This window comes from Sinocyclocheilus anshuiensis, unplaced genomic scaffold (genome assembly GCF_001515605.1).
Source record: "Sinocyclocheilus anshuiensis isolate Anshui unplaced genomic scaffold, SAMN03320099.WGS_v1.1 scaffold1154, whole genome shotgun sequence".
Taxonomy (NCBI): domain Eukaryota; kingdom Metazoa; phylum Chordata; class Actinopteri; order Cypriniformes; family Cyprinidae; genus Sinocyclocheilus; species Sinocyclocheilus anshuiensis.
The window spans coordinates 3,754,068-3,772,470 of record NW_015542345.1 but is presented as its reverse complement, the minus strand read 5'-3'; the positions used below and the strand labels follow the sequence as shown (position 1 = coordinate 3,772,470).

The following is an 18,403-nucleotide window of genomic DNA, read 5'->3' as shown; positions in this document are numbered from 1 at the left end:
GCATTATCCGTTGGATGACTGCCATTATGTGCTCAAGGCAATTGATATCACCATACTTTGCCAGTTAATTAATCACAGTACATTAAAGTTTATATTACAAGTTTCCTCAAATGTGTTTTATTGGTATATAAGAGTTAAAGATTTTTACAGGGAGGATTCTGGATATCTCTTTGTTGTCAATGTCAACGGTAAAACATTTTTTTTAGGAATAAAATATTACATAAATTAGTGCAAATGTCAACAAACTCCAATGTAAAAAATTTTTTGAATAAATTGGAAAAAAGGAATGTTTAGTGAAAGTGCTACTCAAGTGGAGTAGCTTAAGTATGTATTTGGATGTTTTCTTTCCACTAGTTTGATAGATGATGTGTAATGGAAGCAAAATAGCCCAAAACTGTTTTTGTTTGTCTTGTCTTGATTCATTCAGTAACTTAATTTAAATACCGGACTTTAAAAGCATCACTGATGTCGGATTAAAAAACAAAACAAAAAAACAACGCTTTAGCATACAGTTGCTGCAGCATCCACGTGTAAATGTTCTCCTGCGGTATCATGGATCAATTATGCAATACACACATGCACTAAAGGTGTGTATGCACCATAGCACAGTATAATTGCACTTCTGCATTCAGTTCATGCAAAGTTGAATCTAAAATTAAAATTGTTTTATGTCGTTATTCAGATACAATAAAATATATATAAAAAAATAGATGATCGGTTTATCTAACCCGTTCATTATTTGCTCATGAAATGTTAATTTGTTCACTAGTCAACCTGATTTTTTTTTTCGTTGCAAACAGACTAACATCCTAGAAAGCAATGCAAACCTCAGTTTAGGCATGGTGTGTGTAGTTTGTCAGCTGGGTCTATATAAATAGGCGAGACTGAAAGAGTTAATCAGACAAGTGGATGCGTGTTGCTTTTTCCTGGTTGCCAGTCTTGTTCCAGAGGTGTGACAGCGCTTTACAGTGGTTAACTGGGATTAATGCTGAAACGTGAGAGAAGATGTTATAATATCGTCGTGCTGGCGCGATGCAGGGACCCTGTACGCGTTTTGCACGAAGGTGAGGATGTGATCTGCAAGATGTGACTGAGGAGAGCCGCAGATGAATATTAATTGGCATCGCAGGTCCGTGTGCATTTCTCATATCTTCTCTTAAATGTCGCGTTTTCTTAAACAGCAGACAACCTTTAATGGGAGTAATATATAAAATATGAACAGCACTAGATTTATATATGGGTTGGATATGGTGGACACATATATGCTCCCTAAAATGCAGGGACGCATGGGGGAAAAAATCTTCCTGCTGTCCTGTTAAGATTTCTAGGACATGTTTGGTGTTGGGCTGAATGTTTTTAGAAAATATACTGTCATTGTAAACCAGCGTTTACATTTTCTTATTCTCGTGTCATTCATCCAGCATGTAGTTATTGCCGATGAAAGCGTCGCGCGTGGCTTTCATTGGGATTTCTCGTGGCATGTTGCTACGCAATGGATTAATGATGCAAAACAGTCACACCTGTTATTTGTCTGCTTGAATTGATTAACAGTAAATGTATCGTGTGTAAATGCATGCGTTTTCTCGAATAAGCCACTCTGATCAATAATGCGATACTACGTATCCTGGCGTGCGTCTCAGTTTGATTAATTTCAGTGATTCGAATCTTTTGAATCAGTTACTTAAAACATTCATTCAGGGACCCTTTCCACAGGTTTCATCGCCAGTAGGTGGCCACAAGTCTGAATTCGGAATAGCATCGTTTTACTATTTCTTACTATTTCATCATTTCATAACGATATGAGGTATGCTAGCTATTACGAATTCATTTTGTGTGTCTTGAGCGAGTCACTTAATCGATTCTTTAGAAATACCGAATCGTTCACCATCGTCTTATTATCCTCAAATATTTTGTCTATAAATCTACTAACAGACAACAGAAAGAGTGCTTGAGCATCCTGTTTTTCCCACAAACAATTAACTGTAATAACTTTATATTCCGTTGTCAACTTCATGATATTTATCCAGCTACAAAGCATAAATAGATCCATTTCATTACCACCCTAGCAGCATTTTAATTGCATATTGTAATTTGCAGGGCCATAACAATATTTTATGTACTTCTTAAACAAATACGATGATTACACTTGCAAAAATACCATGGTATTACCATGCACCACTATCATACTATAGTAGCTTTTTTTGTATTTTTATTTTAAAGTTTTAGTACATTTGTTGTTTTTTGTCATTTTTATTACTTTTTTTTTTTTTTTTATATTTGAACCCTGATGGGAGCAAGCCAAGAGAGTTTTTTTAGAGATATTTATTTTTTTTAGGGCTGCAAAATGATTAATCACATTCAACATAGAAGTTTGTTTACATACTTGTGTGTGTACTGTGTATATTTATTATGTATATAAAAATACACACACATACATGTATATATTAAGGGAAAATATGTTAGATTTATATATAAAATATTTATATTTATATCTAATATAAATTATATACAAGTATATACATACACATTTTTTTTTTTTAAGGGGGTCTGAATACTTTCCGTACCCACTGTATATGTGTGTGTGTTTATATATACATGGTAAATATACACATTTCACACACATATAGTATGAAAACATAAACGTTTATTTTGAATGTGATTAATCACGATTAATCGTTTTGCAGCCCCACTTTATTTAAATCAGCAAAGCTCATTTTAATAGTTTGTTGCAGGAACGATACTGACCTGCAGACATACAGCACAAATTTGACAAAGGTTGGTGTGGCATTTATATCATGTGGTTTGTTTCATCCAGCCTACATCATAATGCTTAATTTGTATGACAATCAACAAATTTGCCCATTCATTTAAATGATTTACATTGTGCCTATCATGACACATAATGAACTGCACTTCTATAATTGAAGCTCTCTCAATCACATCCCACGGTGTTCACTGCTAGCCGAGGATGGTGAGTGTGGTTTGAAGTGTCTAGACTCTGAGTCACTCCGCTTTGCAAAGCACAGATTTCTTGCTCCATCTAGCACTGTCAAGAGTGTATTTTCAGCAGATCTCTTCTGTTTTTGAGCTCCTCCTTCTCCAGGGCGCACTGGCAATAAAGAGTTCAATTGTGGCTTGATGTTGTTACTATGTGCACACAAGCAGGCACTAAAGACTCGGGGTAACATCTGTCTAGCTTGTTATTTTTTCACTCTTGTCTTGTTTGCAATATTTTAGATGGTATAGGGAGTGATAATATAATATCACAGCTAAATGCTTAAAGGGGTAATAAATGCCATTGACTTCCATTGTATTGACAAAGACAACACTGAAACATTATGTAAAGTATCTTTTTTATGTTCCATACAGGTTCGGAATGACAGAATTACAGAATTTTAATTTTTGGGTTAACAATCCACGATAATGATAAAAGCTTGAGTCATGACCACAAACTATAGTGCAGGGTGTGAGTGTTAGTGTCCAAACAAATGGCTTTCTGTTATGTGTCCAGCTGACCCCAGGACAGGGTCTGAGGTGGCAAAACACTGTCTCCTCCCCGGCTAGGCTGTGAAATGTACATGTTTTCACAGAGGGATTTACCACAGTGTTGCCAAGCTGTGGTCAGCTTTGTTGCTGACTGTCTGTTTTGTCTTTGTTTATCCAGTAGTAAAGAAAACATGAAGGAAAGAATTTTGTCTTTGGGTGGACAAGAAAGAGGAGTTGAGCAATTACTCAGGCAGGAATAACACACATTTAAGCTGCTGTTCCACTATTCTAGGAGAGATTTAGATTTTTGTTGAGTTTTGTAAGACTCTGTTGTTCTGTAGTCGAGTTCTGCTCACTTCATGAACACATTAAAAGTAGTTTTTCCCTTTTTTACAGCATGACCAGACATTCCAAAACATTCCAGAAAACGAGTATTCTTTCTATAAAGTCAGTGTTGTTAACTAAATCTACAACGAAAACTATTAAAATGCTAAAACTTAAACTAAAATTAAAATGAAAACTGAAAATATACAAAAAAAAGCTAATTCAAAATATTATTAAATACTAAAATAGTATGTAAATAATACTGAAATAACTAAAAACTATATAGTTATAACCTGTATGATATATCTTTTGTGGAACACAAAAGAAGATATTTTGAGAAATGTTTTAATGTTTATTTGTTTATTTGTCTTCATCAGTTGTCGTCTGATGAAGAGCCTGCATGCTCGAAACGTCACATATGCTATGCGACAGTTTTAAAAAAAAATAAATTTTTTGATACTTTTGGAGCTTTGGTGTTGCCGACTTTACATTAAAACATTTTCCACTTGTTGCTTAGTCGAGCACCCAGTTGAGATCGATGTGCGTGCTTTTGCCTGCTCTTCACAATGTTTATTTGTTGTTACAATGAAACGACAAGGTCGTCAATGAGTCCAATATTGTTTTGAACCCTGTGGAATTTTATTGGGCAAAAACAGTTTAAACATTATTCTTTTATCTCCTTATATAAAATTATTTATTATCCTATTTTGCATTTTTTCCACTACTAATGAAGATAAATAAGAATAGACATATTAATGGGCACAGTGAAATAATGTTACCTTAAGTCACATATGTTGTATACATATCACTATATGAAGGACAAGATACTTGTTAAATGTTTCTAGAAGATGACTGTTAGCATGGAGTATTTTACAGAATGAGCAGAACACATGATAACACTAAGCATCAAGAGCTTCTCGATTCTAGCTGCTGAAATTGTTTGAACATAGTGGTTGTAGTTTGACCCCTGTAACCTGATCTGCAGAGAGCAAAGCGAAACAGAGTAGAGGTAAGCAGGACAGCAGCTGGTTGTTCTTGAGAATCAGATACAAGGAGGGAGGGTCACTGCTGGTCACACTTGCTTCATGCCTCAGAAGAAGGAGCTATATATTATTATATTGAGCGCACAGGCCTCTTTTATCAGTCTGGCCTTTAACTAATGGTCTTTACTTTTGACAACTTTGTTCACAAATCACTGCTATAGGGTTACATCGATCAATTATAAGTGAATAAAAAGACTGCAGTGTTTCCGCTCATTAAGTGCAATACACTTACTATTACTACAGTTGTTGATAATTACAGTCAAATTGCTTTGGAGACTATCAACACTCCACGTCAATTTAAATGCAGGGCTCTACAGTGCGACCATTTCAGTCGCATTTGCGACTTTGGTAACTTATATTTCTTATTCTACTTGTTCTTATTCTGTCATTTTAATTACAATTTTTAAAAAGCTTATAAAATATAATTTTTTTAAGAATTTGACAAAAGATGACATACTTTTAATAAAGTTAGAGGAGTCAAATATCACCCTGTAATGGGAAGGCTACTTTTGGATAACATTTTGGATAATTGTTTAGAAGGTGCTCCTAAAATTTTGAACGTGCTCCTAAATTTTTTAAGTTAGGAGCACAAGTGCTCCTAAAAAGAAAAGTAAGCGTAGAGCCCTGAAATGTGTCCTCAATTATGTCTTTTTGTTTACTTACAAAATGCATGATTACACTCGCAGCATGTCCCATTAGATGATGCTCAAGTAATTTTGTCGGTGACCCAGAAACGCTCTTCTTTGCATCTCTGTTGTATTTTGAACTCAGACGTGATGCAATGGCCAGAGCAAGACAGAAAGCGAGAAGCGGCGTAATCTCCAAGCAGTAATCCTCAGTTTCTTTGTGTGCCAGAGCCCTGTTGATGTGCTAAAACAGGGCAGTGCAAATGAGACCGGTCATGACAAGTCCTTGGGATTGCCTTTGTCTGCTTTGAGCAAGCACTTCTCCCCCAAGCGCTAATCTCAGCCCCTCCAATTTCTACAATCAGGTCTCGTGGTCGCCTAATAGCGTCAGATCCCTCTGCTATGCCAGTTCTCCATGCTGTCATGTGCAGGAAAAGTGTGTCATAAATGTCTAGGCTGCCTGTTCATAGTCAGTTGGTGTCATCCTGCTCATGTCATTGAGTATGATAGTGTTGTAGCATCCTTCAGAAATTCCAACCCAATTTTATGACAAAACATACAAGTATTTTACGAGGTGGTGATTTTGCATGAATATGTATGATGCTTTCTATGGAAATGTACAATGAAGGTCAACACCTAAACCTATCTGTCAGTGGGGTGTAAGCAGATTGAACTAAAATGTACAATTGAGATTATACGAATTCAAATGAAGTCGCTAGCGGAAGTGCAAGTGTCTGAGAGTGCAAGCCTGAGAATGCACGTCTGAGAGTGCAAGCGCCAGCTGCAGCCAGACCCTTTTGAATGAATTAGCCACCAATTTGTGAAATCTTCAATTTAACCATTTCTTTGGCAATAAAATAACAAACGCAGTTAGCAGATGGAGGTGTTGTTCAATATGTCATTTTTAGTGCTTGAAAGCCCATAAACTTATTTTATGTTCTAGATTTTCTTTGGTCGACTCTTTAATAACATTTTCACCTAATAGCACACTGACTTCATATATGCACTGAATCAAATAATGCTTGATTGTTTTAAAGCAAAATAATTACTTGCAGTATTGTCACAGTTGTTCTTCCTGAGCACAGAAGAAAGTTTAGAGGAATGCTGCATGCAGAGCTCAGTAAATTTGCTAAGTAAACACTGCTGTTTGTTTGACCACATGACTATTGACTTAAAGGAATAGTTAAAAAATTCAGTCATAATTTACTCATCCTCACGTCGTTCAAAACCTATGGCATACTTTTAGCTCTGGAAGACAAAATGAGAAATCGTGAAGACTACACTGGTCTTTTTGAGAATGAATGGTGATTAAAAATGTCAGGCTTTAAAAAGGACAATTACTAAACAGTATACATAAAAGTATCTGCACAACTATTTTAGAATTCTTCTAAACCATATATAAATACATTTAATGGACTATTGTTAATGCATTTCTATGGTGATTTTGTCCTTTTTGAGATTTGGCATCTTCAGTCAAGATTCATTATCATGGTCTTATTTCCATGCAGTTCTTCAGAAAATCTTTTATGTTCTGCAGAAGAAAGTCATATAGATTTGGAGCCACAAGAGGTGAGTAAATGATGACAGAATTATCTTTTTGGGTGCACTGTCCCTTTAAATAGACAATCGCTAATAAGACTTCCTACTCCAACATTGGCATCTAACTTAACACGTGTTAGATAAACCTCTTCTACTTTAAAAGATAAAAATAATTGTTTACCATACATTTTCAAGTACTGCAATGAGAGTAAATCATTCCTGTCTGCGACGTTTAAGTTAGAAACCATATGGTTGTTACGGACGCCACAGCCTCACCTGTCCGCTTTTCAGACGAAACCATTAAAACAACTTGCCGGGATATCTTGGACTTATATCTCCAAATTGGACAGGAATGCAATTTTAATGCCTTTTACATGTATCCGAATTGCCTGAAAATGTAACTATATCTTATAATTTATTAAAAATGGTGAATGTTTAATATATTCTAGCCATTTTATCAGTGGCTAACCCCCGTCACTGCGTATAGATGGTTTCGTCCTTGTTGCCTTTAGGGCTCGTAGAAATGACTTTCTTGAGTTGCAGCTTCTGCAAGAGAAGAAACGCGAAAAACTTTGAGCTCGTGCATAAAAGACAACTTCAAGAGTAACATGTTAGCGAAATCGGAGGTGCAATAAAATAAGTCTGCTTTTTTTCTGTCCTTTTGTGGATATTTTCTCAGTGACTTAATTTGGTCAAGGTAAGTCCTTGGATCTACACATTAAAGCAAAAATTTCCAGCCTCTCAAGCGTGTTATACGTTATAAAGAATGCATTTAAAATGTTAACGTTACAGAGTTAATCTTTTTTTTTTTTTAAGATTTTTTTTTCCCTCGTTTGACTCGTGTTTGCTGTTGATGGTGATAAAATCTTTAAAATGAAAATCACAACCATATAGCATTTATAATCACATCGCTTTTTCAGAAAAAAAAGTTGATTTTGTGACTGCATTCAGAAAGTCGTTTTACAGACATGCATGTTTCTGAAACGATACTATGCATTGGAGTCACAGCTGTGTATACAGTCTCACCTGCCACAGCTGTCATTAACATTTCAATTCACACACTGTGTTTTGTTGCATGATGGATGTAAACAGAAACAGTCAGACAAATCAGTCGTTTTGAGACATAATCGTCTGTCAAAGACAAATAAGGTGAAATATAGACTTGAAATTGATGTATATATTTTATAGACTTTATAGACATGAAATTGATATACATATATTGTTCAAACTTGTGTAACTATTTCTCTGTGTTGTATTTCTTCCACTAGACACTAAATAAAATGTTGGGCAGACGTTTACAGCCACTTTCACCATTCACTTTGATTGCGTTTTTTTTATCCTGAATGTGAAGTGAATGGTGTCTGAGACTGTCTGCTTAACAACTCGTTTTGTGAAAGTTTTACATTTTTGGCAATTTTAATCCTTTGAGACGGTATTTCTTTCTGCTTCAGGAACCAGGTTTTACTGTACATGTGACAATAACTAGCAACCCTACACTGTGCAAAAGTAACAAAAATGTCCTTGAAATTAAACATCAAACTTTATTATTAATGCACAGGCCCAAGAATATGAAAACTGACAGTTTTATAAATGCATAAACAACAGCATAAGTGTGATTTATCAGCACATGGAACAAACACTGGGCCAAATTTGTAATTATTATTATTCACCTTTAATTTTTCAGAGATATAATTTATGGAACTGTTATTATTAAACTTTTATTTTTCAGATATATGTTTCACTAAGCTTGATAATTGCATTTGAGTTTATATATTTCTTATCTATTTATTTACTTACTTCTTTATGAGACACTGTTATCTAGTATCATGCACTGCTTACAGTGCTGTGGTCTGTATATGGATCTCTGGCTCTCATGCTTTCCCTTTCTCACAGTTTATCTCTTGCACATGTTTTGTCCCAGGACATTGGGTGCTTTGTCATCAAATTCCCATAAATCCCTTGTTTATATCTCTCTCATCGTTCTCTCTGAGTCAGGTTTTGATCTCTGAGCATTTATCCTCCCCTCTCTCCTCCCATCATGCTCTCTCTCTGCCAGGTCTCTACAAGAGTTGAGGTGTGCAATATCTCTTAGCATGTGTCCACCAGATGTGCTTGTAGTGTTTTGAAGAATCTTATTTGTTAATTTACTCCTATATGAATTTTGAGAGCTTCTTGTTTTGAATGTTTTGCCTCATTTATTTATACTCCTACTTATACTTGCTGTTCATTGTTGTCTGTTTACCCTGCACATGGTGGTTTTATGTCTTGTTTTGTTGTTGGGTGCACCCATCATACCACATGACCCACGCCACTTCCTCACAAACAAAAACACATCCTGCTTGTTATGTCCAAAATTTGCCAGCAGCCTTTATACCATAACAATGATTCATGAACAGTTTTGCAGCATTTGCCATTTGAATTTTTTTCTTGTTTGTGGAAGTACAATGGATCCAGAGTGATTTTAAATGGGTGTCAGTATGCAGGGTTTTTATTTTTTATTAATATTTTAATTAATTGTTAAATGAATAATATTAATTTGTATAAGGTTTAAAATGTATGCCAGTAATATATTCAGTAATAAAGATTTTAAATTTAATTTACAAATTTAAACCTGGAAATAATGTTTTTATGACAAAATTAATAGGATTAAAAAAAATCATTAATGATCTTAAACAATTTAAATGTGATTAGAATTGTAATTGTTAGAAATGTAAATTTTAGCATAGCCAACACCATATAGGTGAAGTTACGCTGTACTTGTGTTTGGTTTTATTAATTGTTGTTCATTTAAATGAATACAAGTTATTTGGTCAAATATCTTAAAGTCGCAGTAAGCTGCAAACCCAGATTTGAATCACTTGTTGGGTAACCTAGGTTGCCACAATGACCTGATATGGGCTCTTACTTTCACACCCTGACATGACGTAACTTCCAGAAAGTAAGAAGAGAGGTAGCTGTTTAATAAATGATTTAGAGGCACAGCAGCAATTTAAGTATGGAAATGATCACCATTTATTATTCATTTTGATAGTGCTATTTGTTTGCCCCTCTAAAGTGAATGTATTCTGATGTCTTCAAATTGAGTTTTGTGGCAGAACAAGTCTTTGAACTTTTATATAAGCCATAATTTAGAGGACTGTGTTACAGCCAGCAGGAACATATAGACGTTTTTAATGTGTGTGTATAACAAGCATATACGATTTTTCCTCACTACTAAGGGCTCAGCAGTAAATTGAGAAGTCGCACAGTGGCTCCCCCTGCAGGCCATTGGGATACTGTAGCATTGTAGACCCCAACACTGAATGACATGCCTCACCTGACTCAAACTACAAGGTGATTGGAGGTTCTCAAATCAGTGTCAGTTCATTTGTTACTCAAATTATATCATATTCATTAGCTCTACATTCTTTGTCCGCAGGAGCTGAGGGTTAATTGGGAGCTAAAAACTTCACAAGACTTCCTCAAATCCATGCTATGGAGGTCAAAGGTCGCCTGGTCACTGCCATGGGCTTAGGGGCTCCAGGTGAGCATACATATTTCCATATTGATAATGGAGTATGGAAGCACAATATCTGCTATAGATTTTTGTGTTGGTTGATATTGGCTATTTAATTTTGCATGCTCAGTTTTGTCATGCTTCAGTTTTAATATGTAAGATTTTTGATTTTGTCTCTTATGCTCACCAAAGCTGCATTTATTTGATCAAAAATAACAGACATGTGAAGAATGGCAGTGTAAATATAATTTGAACTTTGGCTTTCTGTCTAATGCACAGATGTCCAGGGCTGTCAGGACAGCAAGCTGCATGCAGAGCGAATCTCAGAGCTGCAGGAGCGAAAGCAGAGTCTGCAGAGCCTTTTGAACAGTCGTCTCGGAGAGCTGCGACAAGTGTGTCTTCTGGAGGCGGTGAGATGGTTTATTAAACTTTGAGACAGTATTTTACTTCTAGGCAGTCGCTATAAAATATTGTTCTTTTAAAAAAACAAATGCAAAATGCTGACTTCAGCAGCAAAGAAAATGTGCATCCAGCTGTTTCACAAAGTTTCTAGGTCTACTTGATTTATTTATTTTTTTCTCTCTCTGTTTTGAAAATGAATTCTCTTATTTGATGTGTGAGTGTTGGTTTTGGTCTGCATTGATGTGAGGAACCGTTTGTTATTAAGTTGTGTTTTTCGAATGTAGATGTACAAAAAAAAAAGGAAATGAAACGGGCGTACTTATTAGAACCATCTGTTCTAACGAATGGCAGCAAACATTGTGACATTCCCAGTAAAAGCTTTAAATGTCTGTACAGGAGCTCACAGGGAAGCTTCCACAGGATTTTCCTTTAGAAGAAGGGGAAAGACCTCCCTTTGTTCAGCGCCGAGCTGGCCTGACCCCTCATGTTACCTCAAAAGGAGAGGTGAGTCTGTTTACTGAAAGTTAATAAAAGGATTCTCCTTACAGTTTTATACTATAACAACCATACTGTATGTGTCTTCCATGTAGGATGACCCAGGTCAGCGACGGCAGATGAAGGCTCTCTTCAGTGGTGCCCTGCGCCGGAGCATCGATTTTGATAAAAATGCATTGCACAGTAAGAGGACTGTTCATCGGGGATGCCACACAGGTAACATATATACACACACAAAAGCACCAAATAATTTCTGGTAAACATTGGTAATTTGGTAAAAAGTGCATACATTGAAAATGGCTCTGTAGGACGTGCATGGTAAAAGAGTCATTTCCCCCCATTATCCAAGACTGTTGCCATTGCTTGAAAAGGACAATGGACAGATGTTGACAGACCTCAATATTTATAAATGACTTGATTATGTGTTTTAAACAAAAAGCTTACATAAAGAAAGAATTTAGATCACAAAAATGTGTGCCTTCAGACACATTGGGCCAGGTTTGACATCGCTGGTACCAAATGCTATTGTAAAATGTGGCCACTGCTCAAAAGTTTGGGGTCAGTAAATTTATTTTTAATTTTTTAAAGAAATTAATACTTTAATTCGGCAAGAATGCATTACATTAATCAAATGAAAAAAAAAAAGTGTTCACAAAAAAATTAAGCGGCACAACTGTTTTTAACTTTAAAAATAATGAGACATAATTCTGGGAACACCAAGATGATTAGCATATTAGAATGATTTCTGAAGGATCAGGTGACAAATGGCTGCTTAAAATTCAGTTTTGCTATCAAAACAATAAATTGCATTTTAAAAATATATTAAAATATTACTGTATTTTTGCTCAGATAAATGCAGCCTTGGTGAGCATAAGAGACTTCTTTAAAAATAATTGGTCAAGAAGTGTATGAAATGTAGAAATGAATATATCTGTTTAGATAATAATAATAAATATATTATTATATTAAGACCATGGAAATCTCTGATCTTCGTGTAATTATTTTAATACGACTTACATTTTTTTCCTTAATTTTTAGAGGAAACTGTGAAGTCAGAGAGCATTTCAATGTCAGACTCAACATCACATGACAATGGTGAGGCCTCTTAACATTAGCAAACAAAGAAAGTACATCTCAGTACTCTGATTTGTTTTACCACACTGGCCTGTTTATGACTGTAACTTTGATATTCAACCCTGTCGACTGTGGTTTACAGAGGATTCGTCTCCCAGTGTGGCACCTGAGCAGCGCTCCTTGTCTCACCCCCGGCTGGCCGCAGGCAGTCCTGACAGTAGGCTCTGTAGGAAGCTGTCGCCTGTAGAGATCTACTACGAGATGAGGACTCGCCGCAACTCAGCCTCAAGCTCTGTGAGGTGAGCAGAGTGGGAGGATGGGATGTGTCCGCTAGCTGAAACGGGTGAGGTTTACACTACAATTATAACTTATGAATGTGTGAATGTTCATCCAGCCCGAGTCACTCACTGCCAAGAAGTGCATCCAATGTGGAGGGCAGAAGTGTTCCAGCCACGCCGCTGTTGTCCCGCACTGCACCAATCAGCGTTCATGTGAGGTAATGACTTTTATGACTATTTCTTCTGCTATATGTACACTATGGCCAGTGAGGTTCCAACTGCTACATATGGCGCTTTTCCACTGCATGGTACGGCACGGTACGGCTCGGTACGGTTCACTTTTGGGGGGTTTTCCACTGGGTACAGTACCTGGTACCTGGTACTTTTTTTAGTACCACCTCGGTTGGGGTTCTAAGTGAACCGTACCGTTACCAAAACGTGACGTGTAGCCGAACCGTGCCGTGCCGTACTGAGCCGTGCCGAGCCGAGTCGTACCACGCAGTGGAAAAGCGCCAATAGATAACTGAACTTACATTTAGATGGGCAGCAACACAAAAAATAGCACAATCTGCACAAATTATTCTTATATATCTTATATATTATTATATACAAATTATTCTAATATAGTTTGATATTAGCTTGTTTGGTTTTTGATCATTTTTTATGTTTTTGAAACATGCTAAAATATTATGCTCAACAAGGTTACATTTAGGTTACAGTTTACAGCAAAAAAAATATTATTACATATTATTCCTGTGATGGCAATGGCAAGTCATTACTCCAGTCTTCAGTGTCACATGATTCTTCAAAAATCATTTTAATATGCTGATTTGCTGCTTAAGAAACATTTCTTATTATCAATGTTGAAAAAAGTTGTGCTGCTTAATATATTTGTGGAAACCATGATACACTTTTATGGGATTCTTTAAAGAATTGCATTTGAAAGAATTCAAAAGAACAGCATCAATTTGAAATAGAAATCTTTGTAATATTATAAACGTCTTTACTGTCACTTTTGATCAATTTAAAGCATCCTTTCTGAATAAAAGCATTTTTTTTTAATTACTGACCCAAAACTTTTGAACATAATATACACCGATATTGGGAATAACAAAATTAAAATTAAACTGTTTTATCAATATTTTCAGTACAGAATGAAATAAGTATATGGTAACACTTTACTTAAAGTCTTTATGTATAATGCATTATAAAGGATTATTAAAGGGTATAATGCATTATAATTAATCATAATTTGTGTGTTCTAATACATTATATCTTGTCGTAAAGAATTATAACCAAATTTAAAATGCATAGTGCATTATAAGGTGCATTACAAGGCATAATTCATGCATTAAAACTATTTTTATAATGCATTAAATAAAGGCTTTAAGTAAAGTGTTACCAAGTATGTTTTTGAATTTTTTTTTACTCCACCATTGTCCTTCCTAGATTGGCTTTACCGCAAAGGATAATGCAGTGTAATTTGGCCAAAATAAAATATCTTCGCAGACAGCATAATTATGTTGTCTACCTTTTGGAACAGACCTCATGTCAGGAGTGCACTTATGGTGCCCTCAGATGTCAACTCTACTACATTATCACTGTAGATCCACTTTAGATCCAAATGTATTTAAAAAAAAATCTTGTTACTACTATACTACTATAAATTCTTACTGTCTTATCTTCCCCTCCTAGGCCGGAGATGCCTGGTGGTATTGCACTGAAGCAGTGGTGTGGCAGTCCAGATGTTCCTCAGTTTGTCCAGTTGGCATCTTTGGAGGGCTCCTCTTCTGAGCGCTGCAGCTGCCCCTACAGCTCCCGTGCTCGTCGTAGCAACAGCTCCGAGGCACTACTCGACCGCTCGAGTCTCCCTGAGCCCGGTCCTCCTCGCAACGGCATGCCACCCCGAGCTGGACCATACAAGAGCTCGGAGTCCCTCACAGATAGGAAGCTCCGTCAGTTCTATCAAGGCAGCCCAGAGAGACAGATGATGGGATTTAAAGACCAGGGTCGAATGCGCTCCTCTCTCGGTGGCCAAAGTAGTGGCACAGGTTACAATGAGATTTTGATGGACTACATTTGGGGCAAACAGCAAAAGAGGCCTGCCCAGGCTCAACAAAACCAGTCAGCAGGACGCATCTGGCCGGACTTCTCCACTCCTCCATCGGGCACCCCTCCGCACTACAACGGTTTCTCCCATTCGCAGTTACATCTGGCTGCCGCCCCACCTTCCTATAGCCCCATGTTGCTGCGGGGTCAAGAGGCCGAACCCTGTCGGGTCAAGGTGACACGAACGAAATCCTGTGGACCCTTCATCCCTTTACAGCAGCACCCACAGGACGCAGTGTTGTTCTCGGCGTACGATCTGTCACATCCCTCCGCTGGCTCCACCACTTCTTCTATTCCCAACCTGCTCCCTCATCACACAGAGCTGTCCACTGCTGCAGCGTTCGGCCGCAGAGCGCCTCAGTTCTCTCTGCCCACTCCTGAGGACTCCACCCGCAGTCTGCACAAGGCACTGGCTCTGGAGGGACTCCGGGACTGGTATCTGAGGAACGCCTTAGGTTATTCTACTACGGCCAAAGGTCACGACGGACTCACCATGCGCAACACACATACTCACCATCTCGTGCACCAGCCTCAGTCCGTTACAGCTGACCCACTGTACTCTGTGCACCGTCAAATACCTCAGTCAGCTTCATTTCATGGGCATCCCTTGCATGCCAGGTGAGCTTTCCACATTTTTATTTCACTTTGCCATGATTATGTAAAACTTGAAAATATCAGAGAGTTTGTGAGACTGGAAAAGCAATGCAAATATCTATACTAAAAACATTTCTATAGCTAGTCATGAAAATTTGGATTGAACAAAAGGTGTGGAAACCCTTCAACAAATACTACTAATGATGATGATAATATTAATATTATTAATAATAATAAACTTACAAATTACAATGTTACTTCTTGCATGACTGCAAGACGTTTGGATGTTTGTTTTTGTGTTACTGTCACCTTATGCTCACAAAGGTAGCAATTATTTGATAAAAAATACAGTAAAAGCAGCAATATTGTGAAATGTTATTACATTTAAAATAACAATTTTCAATTTTAATATAGTTTAAAATGTAATTTATCAGTCTCACATGATCCTCCAGAAATATTTCTAATATGCTGATTTGGTGCTCAGGAAACATTTCTTATTACAATCAATGTTGAGTAGTTGTGACGCTTAATATTTTTGTGGAAATAGTGATAAATTTTTTCAGGATTTTTAAAAAAGTTCAAAAGAACATTGTTTATTTGAAATAGAATGTTTTTGTAACAATGTAAATGTCTTTATTACTGTCACTTTTTGATTAATTGAATGCATCATTTAAGGCATCCTAAAAAAATCTTATTGACCCAAAACCTTAAATATAAATATTTAATATTAAATATTAATATATATATAACACAATGGTTTGGATTGAGTAGGTTTTTAATTAGTTAATTAGTTAAATTATTTCTGGTGGTGACATTTTCATCTTCTCTTTTCATCATGGCAGGTCCGTGGAGCTCTCTCTCTACCCAGAGCCTTTCCCCTTAGAGGGGAGCACTCAAAAAGAGTCCGGCTCTGAGCCCCCTTCACCTGGAACACTGGTCTGACCGGCAGCCAACACCCCCCACAGCCTCCAATGCAACATGTTGCAATATTTGATGCAAAATGACACCTTGTTCTAGGGATGCATTTGTCCGATTGCTTTAAAATTAAAAAAAAACAAAAAAAACTGAAAGAATGCATCCTTTGTAGCATACATGCTGCCACACAAACAATGACAGCAGGACAAAATAGTATTTGATTGGAGAAATATATAATTTTTTACTATACTTAAAAATTTCAGCATTATTTAAATGTACAATTATCATACTGCATATTGTTGCATCCCTACATTGTTCAGCAAATAAGGAGGCATCTGTAACAGCACAGAACTGAAATCGAGTGATCAGTGTGTTGGCTGTCATAGATCTAGTGCAGCGCTTGATTGTAAACTGGTGTTTACAAGGAGCTTTTTTCCTCCATAATCTCTGTGTGTGTATTATTGGGATGTTATTGTAATGCATTTAAAATTTTAAAACAAAATATAAAGGTAATCATATCATCTCCACTTCATCTTGAGATATATATATATTTTTTCTGAGAATAAAATAGATTATAAAATGTATGTATTCTAAATGACTATTTTGTAACTAATATGTTTCAGGTTAACAGTCATTTAATTATATACAAGTCTACTCGGAGTTTAATGAACTCCTGCATTTTAATGTACTATAACAGCAGTGAATGTGTTGCATACCTGTTTGTTTATATCTATATATCTAAATATCTATATGTAGCTATGAAGAGTATGCTAAAAAGCATTTCATATAGAGGACCTTGAAGTGAGGATGAGCTTTCACTTGGAGGGCTTATGTTCTCTGAAGTCTTAGACATGCAAACAAGCTTATGCCTGAACCGAATGAACTTTGAAGCTCTAATACAGCGATTTATACAATTTAGCCCACAGTCATCAAATCCACAATTTCAAAGGACTTGAAAAGGACTGCTGACCTAAAATATCGAGATTTTGAATTCTTAAATGGTAGTCTTGAGGCCTGTTCACACTAAGTCAAAAAAGGTGCAGCAATATGAAATCCTTCATACAGAGTCAGAAATAAATGAATGATTATTAATTAATTTTGAGATGCCAAATAGTTTAAGAGTTTTAACAGTTTTGAGAAAATTGGCATCAGACTCTGTGTGAATAGTTTTGGTGCAAAAATTGTTTGCAGATATTTTATATTTTCATGTTTAGTCGCATCCGACTTGGTAACCCCTTTAATAGATATTCTTAAATATTTAGGTGAGCATCTACTGAAGTTTACATGTTGAGCAGTGGCATAAGCTGGTCTTATGTTACCACTCTTTGGGAACAAAATACCTTATAGTTGTCTTAACCAGTCAGTAGGTTATTCTGTTTACCTAGTAGTTTGGTAACTTTTGTTACAGTTCCTGACTTGATGATTTAGTTTTTCTTTGAACTAGGTTCTTCCTGAAATACAGCATAATTCATTCTGGCAAAACCATATCTTATTATTACCAGTTACCAGGTTGTGATGATTATCCTCGAAATCAGTACAATTTGCTGTGCACTGTATTAAATACAAGACTATAGGGTCATTTTTGCCCATGCTAAGCCTACGAATTATTGCTAAAACTGCAGAACATAGGACATATGATGGTTTAAGTTTCAAATGATGATGGTTCATTTAATGTTTGGTTAATTAGACTTGAGGAGTTCATGCTAGTCCTCATCTTGCGGGTTTGTGAGGTGCCTCCAGCTGGAATCTGAAAGTCATGACCAAACAGCTGTGCATTGCTAGTCACTTTTAGTGTATTTTGGTGACATAAATGTCTGTACTGTAATTAATTAATTATAAATAATGAAAAATACCTATATGTAGCAACTTGAATAAACATTATATATTGTATATTTATGAACCGATCAGATTTTGTATACATATTTATTTGCATAGTACATGGCTCTGGTTTGTTTACACTAGAGAATAGGACTCTTGTTGGCGTCTTTATGAATTACTTGGCTTTAAATTAAATTATGCTAT

General features: G+C 36.2%; 1 protein-coding gene across 3 annotated transcripts; it reads left to right on the top strand.

Annotated features, from left to right (window-relative positions):
* Positions 1-988: 988 nt before the first annotated feature.
* LOC107691363 (coiled-coil domain-containing protein 120-like) lies at positions 989-16,908 on the top strand. 3 transcript variants are annotated; one of them, XM_016489933.1, is made up of 11 exons: positions 989-1,129; positions 10,237-10,351; positions 10,437-10,541; positions 10,794-10,924; positions 11,313-11,420; positions 11,507-11,627; positions 12,450-12,506; positions 12,628-12,784; positions 12,880-12,981; positions 14,459-15,490; positions 16,309-16,908. In XM_016489933.1, the coding sequence occupies exons 3-11, from the start codon at positions 10,493-10,495 to the stop codon at positions 16,406-16,408; spliced, it is 1,857 nt and encodes a 618-aa protein (XP_016345419.1). In that variant the 5' UTR covers positions 989-1,129; positions 10,237-10,351; positions 10,437-10,492; the 3' UTR covers positions 16,409-16,908. The 3 variants fall into 3 exon arrangements, with proteins under 3 accessions (XP_016345419.1, XP_016345420.1, XP_016345418.1); XM_016489932.1 differs by lacking the exon at positions 989-1,129 and adding an exon at positions 7,540-7,715; XM_016489934.1 differs by lacking the exon at positions 10,237-10,351.
* Positions 16,909-18,403: the final 1,495 nt, after the last annotated feature.